At 43.3% G+C, this 7,256-nt stretch overlaps 1 protein-coding gene across 1 annotated transcript in view; it reads left to right on the forward strand.

Moving 5' to 3' along the window:
* The window catches only part of LOC123973343 (proline-rich receptor-like protein kinase PERK10), a gene marked incomplete at its 5' end in the record, with an annotated part of 3,691 nt that extends 2,573 nt beyond the window's left edge, over positions 1-1,118 (forward strand). Inside the window, 2 exons of the mRNA XM_046053281.1 lie at positions 22-479; positions 934-1,118. Of these exons, the coding sequence (XP_045909237.1) occupies positions 22-479; positions 934-1,118 (643 nt within the window). The remainder of the gene's footprint in view (positions 1-21; positions 480-933) is intronic.
* Between the last annotated feature and the right edge of the window lie 6,138 nt (positions 1,119-7,256).

Genomic DNA, 7,256 nt, shown 5'->3' on the forward strand with positions numbered 1-7,256 from the left:
CCCCCCCCCCCCCCCCACAAGGGAGCAGGTCCGGAGCAGCAAGGACCCCGCCCAAGGACAGAACGGCCCAACAGCCCAGACCCGAAGGTCGGCCCACCCCCAGGAGGCAATGCCACTCAGGCCAGGTCAGGCCAGAAGACCCCCACCCCCGCGCCCTTCCCTCCCTAGCAGCGAAGCATCCCACACACAAATCCCCACCGTCCCCAAAGAAAAGAGACAGCAATCACCCCGCGACAGCAGCAACAGCCCCTCAGCCCTAGGGAGTCAGCAGATGCACCTAGCCCCTAGGACTCAACACGACCACAATCCAGAGGGCCGCGACGCGACTGCGAAGCAACCATCGACACACCCCAAAGCACAATCCCTCCATACACAGGATCCCGGCACAACCACCAAGCATCCAGTCCGGGCACTAAAATCCAGAGGAGACACCCCCCAACCAACTCAAAAAGGACCAGCCCGCACCCCCAACCCACCCCGTCAACCCCTTTGTCCCCCACCCCTCCAACAACCAGTCGCCAGACCCCTCAGAGAACCGAAATGCAATTATCAGGATGCACAGCATGCACACAGGACAGGCCCACAGGACAGACACCAGCCCAGTCCAGGCCCGCACCCGATGCCCCCAACCCCTGACAAGCACGCAAGCCAATAATGACCTACAGATGAGCCAATCAACACTACCCCGCTACCAATCTAACTAGCGGCACACAACAGCCAAGTAATGCGCTGCACAGGAGAGATGCCAGCCGGCGCAAACCGCCCCCATCCCACCCGCAGCCAGAGAGACCACAGACCCCACCCACGGCTACACCGTGACCCACACTGCACGTTCACCACCGGACCGAAACCCACCACAAGCATCCCCCCCCACCAACCTCCACCGCCATGCCCGCCGCTCGCCCCCTCCCCCCAACCCGGACCCACACACAGGACACACAGAGAGGCAGCCAAGCACCGAGCGCCACAACATCCGCACAGCGCGCGAGTCAAAATCACCACCCTCGCACCGATACCAACAACCGCGCGACACCCAAGCAGAGTGGCTACCCACCCCGCAGCAACGGCACGCCGAATACAGGGCAAACACCGGTCCCCCCGTCAAGCCCGCACCCTAGGCATCCCGAGCGCCGCACCACCGCCCCCCCGCCAACACCATGCCATCAACCAACATTTAAAAAAAAAAATTGGAAAAAGTCCCCCACACCCGCACCGCAATGCATCTAAGAATCAACCCACCCCCAGACACACCTACCGGCCGTACGGGACCCTGACCAGCAAGGCAGTACACACCCACCCTCTTTAAGTGATAAAGTTGATCAAGGGGGACCAGAGAGATTGGAATTGTGTCAATTTGTTTTCTTTTACAGCAGACATTTTCTCCATGCTAATGTGATCTATAAGGTGATTCCGATATTGGGTGATACTTTGGGTGATATATTCTTTTTGGCCTTCCAGTTCATGAGGATAGTTTTCTTGGCGATGCATAAGGCATGAAGCATGTATGATGTGTCAACCTCTATACTAATGTCACTTAGGTCCCCCAGCATGCAGAGTGATGGGGAAACTGGGACGGGGTAACTTAGCCATATCGATAGGTCTTCACATATCTTCTGCCAGAACTTTTGGACAGGTGTACATTGCCACATAGCATGCATGTAACTATCAGATATGTTACCTGAGCAGTTCCGGCAGATGTTTGACTGCATAAGACCCATTCTGAACATCCTTTGTCCAGTATAATGTGTTCTATGGAGAGTTTTATACTGTATAAGTTGTAGATTGGGATTTGTAGTCATTCTAAAGGTATTTAAACATATCTGCATCCAAACGTTTTGGTCTGGACTAATGGATAGATCTGTGTCCCACTTTAAGAATGGGAGAGAGATTGAACTATCTGTTTTTAACAGTAACATGTATACTTTTGATTTGACTTTTGAACAGTTTTGGAGGCGAGAGTTTAAGAAAGTCTGTTATCATTGGAGGTAAATCTAAGTCCATTATTTTAACCTTAAATCTAGCCTGAATTATGGAGACCCAGACCCAGATATTTTGATAAGTTCCCACCAAGCTGCCAAGGAAGTGCTTATGTTAAACGTTTTTAACGCTGGTATGACGTTTGATGTATGTTGTATGAACTGATGAATGGCATATCGGAAATTTTAATTTCCTTACAGAATGTTTGTTCTATGTCTATCCATGAGTGGTCCAGGGGGCTCTGATTGATCCATTTTGAGATATATTATAGTCTATTGGACAGGAAGTAATGATAAAAATTTGGCAGTTCTAAACCACCACAGTCTTTTGCTTTTTGCATAGTTTTTAGACTGATTCGTGGGGGTTTATTTTTCCACAAAAATTTTGAGATGTTTGAGTCCAGTGATTTAAACCAGACAGCTGAGGGTTTGGTGGGAAACATTGAAAACAGGTAATTGATTTTAGGTAGGACCATCATTTTTATGGTGGAGACTCTTCCCATGAGTGATATAGGTAATGATGTCCACCGTACAAGGTCATCCTCTATTGATTTAAGTAAAGGCGTGTAGTTTAGCCATGTCAGTTCTGACAGCCTGGAGGAAATATTGACACCCAGATATTTAATATTCCTAGACTTTAGCGGTGTGGTAGATATACTCTGGAAATCACACTTTACAGGTAAAACTATGGATTTACTCCAGTTAATGGAGTAGTCCGAGATGGATGAGAATTTATCTATAAGTGTGATTGTCTCAGAAAGAGAAGTTTGTGAGTTTAGGAGGAAAAGTAATACATCATCTGCATAAAGGCTTATCTTGTGGTGTATATGTTCTGTTTGAATTCCTTTAATATTATTATTTTGTCTGATCGCAGCTGCTAGCGGTTCTATAAAAATAGCAAATAGCGAGGGAGAGAGTGGGCCACCCTGCCTGGTACGATCATTTGTTTTGACAGAAGCTCTTGGGGAACTGTACAAGATTTTAATCCAATCTATGAAAGAGTTTCCAAATCCAAATTTATATAAAGTAGCGAATAGAAATTTCCAATTTACTCTGTCAAATGCTTTCTCTGCATCTAAAGAAACAACTGTAGTTTCCAGGTTATGAATAGTGGCATAGTCTATTACGTTAAGTAGCCTGCGTGTATTGTTGGTGGAGTGCCTGCCCTTAATAAATCCTGTTTGGTCAGAGTGTATTATACCAGGAGTGACCTTCTCTAGCCTTCTTGCTAGGGTTTTGCAGATGATTTTAAGATCTGCGTTAATAAGTGATATTGGGCGATAACTGGACGGGAGTTATATTTGCCCACTCTTCTTTGCAAAAGTGCTCCAAATCTGTCAGATTGGCGAGGACATTGCCTGTGCACAGCCGTCTTCAGATCACCCCACAGATGTTCAATTGGATTCAGGTCTGGGCTCTGGCTGGGCCATTCCAGAACATTAATCTTCTTCTGGTGAAGCCATGCTTTTGTGGATTCGGATGTGTGCTTTGGGTCGTTGTCGTGCTGAAAGGTGAACTTCCTCTTCATCTTCAGCTTTCTAACCGACGCCTGAAGGTTTTGTGCCAAAATTGCCTGGTATTTGGAACTGTTCATAATTCCCTCCACCCTGACTAAGGCCCTGGTTCCAGCTGAAGAAAAACAGCCCCAAAGCATGATGCTGCCACCACCATGCTTCACTGTGGGTATGCTGTTCCTTGGGTAATGTGCAGTGTTGTTTTTGTGCCAAACATACCTTTTGGAATTATAGCCAAAAACTTCTACCTTGGTTTCATCAGACCATAACACATTTTCCCACATGCTTTTGGGGGACTTGATGTTTGTTTTTGCAAACTTCAGCCGTACTTGGATGTTTTTCTTTGTAAGAAAAGGCTTCCGTCTTGCCCCCCTTACCCCATAGCCCATTCATATGAAGAATACGGGAGATAGTTGTCACATGTACCACACAGACAATACTTTCCAGAAATTCCTGCAGTTCCTTTATTATTGCTGTAGGCCTCTTGGAAGTCTCCCTGACCAGTTTTCTTCTCGTCTTTCCATCAATTTTGGAGGGACGTCCAGTTCTTGGTAACGTCACAGCTGTGCCATATTTTCTCCACTTGATGATGACTGTCTTCACTGTGTTCCAAGGTATATCTAATGCTTTGGAAATTCTTTTGTACCCATCTCCTGACTTATGTCTTTCAACAATGAGATCTCTATGATGCTTTGAAAGCTCTCTGCGGACCATGGCTTTTGCTCGGAGATGCAACTAAGAAAATATCAGAAAAATCCTACTAGAACAGCTGAACTTTATTTGTGATTAATCAGAGTCACTTTAAATGATGGCAGGGGTGTAATGACTTCTAGTTAACCTGAGTTTGAATGTGATTGGTTAATTCTGAACACAGCCACATCCCCAGTTCTAAGAGGGTGTGCACACTTATGCAACCAGGTTATTGTAAGGTTATTATTTTTCATTTTTCCCTCTCAGTTTGTTTTTCTATTGAATTGTTCACATTATGGGTCACATTAAAGGTGGAAAAGGTTCTGACACGATTTATCTTTGTCTCATTATCTTACATCATAAGAACCTGGCATTTTAACAGGGGTGTGTAGATTTTTTCTATCCACTGTAGATGTACAAATATTGATAGTGGTACATATTTTGATGGAACATGCCAAGACCCATGCATTTAGACTTTTTAAAAAATGTTTTGGATAATGCAAATCAGTCACTGCTGCCAACTCCTTTTCTAACTGTGTAATCTCTGTGTGTATAGTGAATAAGTATTATTACAGTAGGCTATTGTCTCCATTCATTTTTAAAAAGTGGATATTTACAAAATTATCAATACAGGTATACATGTTGTATTGCATGTGTGTTCATTTTTACGTATTGTACAGTTTGATAGTCCACATAGTCCAGCAGGGTTCTAGTTACGGTCCAGAAGGAGGGCCTGAGCTCTTATTGAAGCAGTAAAATCATGCATCTGTGGGGGTCAGTAATTCATTTACTAACAACCATTATTTTTAATCACAAATGTACATTATATTAATAAGATAAACACACTAAAATAAACACGTCTTCCAAATGAACTATGCTGCTCACCGCATGAATGTCATTATGGCATGATTAATAATAATTAATATGATACCATAAAGGGCGGGTTAGCGTCTCTCCTTTAACAGTAGTCTTTGTTGGTTTATTTCAGGATTTTAAAACTTAAACTGCAGTATCACACACATCTGGGGCAAGTAGTGGGCTGCTGTGTGAAAGAGAAAGTGTTGACCACGTAATGAACAATGGGTCTCTGTCCAGGCTTCTATTATTTATGTATTAATCCTGCCGGTAACGTCCATTATACTACAGACTCCCACGAAGCTCAAATTGTAGTCCTCTTAAATTCAGCTAATTGCAGTAAAATGCCATAGTATATTACTCTTCAAAGGAAAATTATGAATGAGAAGTGTGTGTGTGTGTTTCTTTTAAGATGACTGGAAGAGAGGCTAAGTTACACTCTTAATCAACAACGATGTTTTTCTGTGAATGTATGTGGCTAGCTGTCTGGACGGAAGTAACGTCATATTTTGACAGAATAGCTAAATAAATAGTGCCTGTAAAAAAAGATACTGTTACTAGTTGAATGATATACAGTGGGCTTTGTTGCTAGTAGAATAGGCTCAAATCAATATGCTATATTTAAGAAATTAGCCTGCTAGTTTCCCGTTACAATGTTGAGTAAATAATTAAATATAAATCAACGACAAAAACCTCCCCCTATGTCTACGTGATTAAACTTTATCATTTTTGAATGTGTTTCCTGTCAAATCGCACATTTTGTAGTTTTTGCGTGTATTTCCTGTCCTGACTGGCCTGACAGAGGAGGTCTGCAGTTGGATCCTCCTGTATAGACCTATATCTAACCTTCCATTTCTCTCTAATATCCTGGAGAAAGCAGTCGCCAAACAGCTGTGTGACTTTCTACAGAGCAATAGCTTATTTGAGGATTTTCAGTCAAGATTTAGAGTTCATCATAGCACAGAGACAGCATTGGTGAAAATTACTAACGACCTCCTTATTGCATCAGACAAAGGACTTGTCTCTGACAAAAACTCTGCAAATTCAGATAAGAATTCAGAGTACGGGCCAGGTGCTCGGTACACTGGTTGCAGTGATTTCCAACTTGGGTGTGAAAGACCAAGAACAAGGCTTTCAAATGAGTTATAATTTAGTTTAGGTTTAGAGCTGATTAGTAGGCTAGAGTCAAAGATAGCTGCAACTCCACCTCCTCGGCCTGTGCCTCGAGGAATGTGAGTATTAATATGACTGGGAGGGGTGGATTCATTTAGGCTAACATATTCTCCATCAGCCAGGTTTCAGTAAGACAAAATAAATCAGTATCATACACCTTTAGAAGAGAGAGATCTGATGTCCACATTTAATTTTCCTATTAGGTTGCACTATTGCTCTTGTGGTTTTAATTTTTATGAGGTTTTTATGTACAGCTCCTCTTCTGTTTACCTTTGATTTAAATAATTTCGATGGTCGGGGGGCAGACACCGTCACTATAGGATTTTCACTAAGTAACTCCTGAAATGGAGGAGCAGAGAAGTGTGTTAGACTGCGACTCTGCGTAGGGTCCTATTACAGAGACTGTAACATTTCATTGGCATTAAAGGAACCGCTCTAAGCTGGTTTAAGTCCTATTTATCAGATCGATTTCAGTTTGTACATGTTAACGATGAGTCCTCCATGCACGGCAAAGTTAGTCATGGAGTTCCTCAAGGATCTGTCCTCGGACCAATCCTGTTCACTTTATATATGCTTCCTTTAGGCAATGTTATCAGGAAATATACCATAAACTTTCATTGTTATGCAGATGATACTCAATCAAGTCAGATGAAACTAATCAGTTAGCTAAACTTCAAATGTGCCTTCAGGATGTTAAAACCTGGATGACCTGTAATTTTCTAATGTTGGGCCCAAGCACCTCCGTGACGCATTATCTAAAGATATATTTGCCCTTGGTGGCATCGCCCTGGCCTCCAGCACCACTGTGAGGAATCTTGGAGTTATCTTTGATCAGGACATGTCGTTTAAGTCTCAAGGACTGCCTTTTTTCACCTACGTAATATTGCGAAAATCAGGAACATCCTGTCTAAAAATGATGCAGAAAAACTAGTCCATGCATTTGTTACTTGTAGGCTGGATTACTGCAATTCCTTATTATCAGGCTGCTCGAAAAAGTCCATTAAGACTCTTCAGCTGATCCAGAATGCTGCAGCACGTGTTCTGACAG

Source organism: Micropterus dolomieu, linkage group LG07, assembly GCF_021292245.1.
Source record: "Micropterus dolomieu isolate WLL.071019.BEF.003 ecotype Adirondacks linkage group LG07, ASM2129224v1, whole genome shotgun sequence".
NCBI classification, from domain to species: domain Eukaryota; kingdom Metazoa; phylum Chordata; class Actinopteri; order Centrarchiformes; family Centrarchidae; genus Micropterus; species Micropterus dolomieu.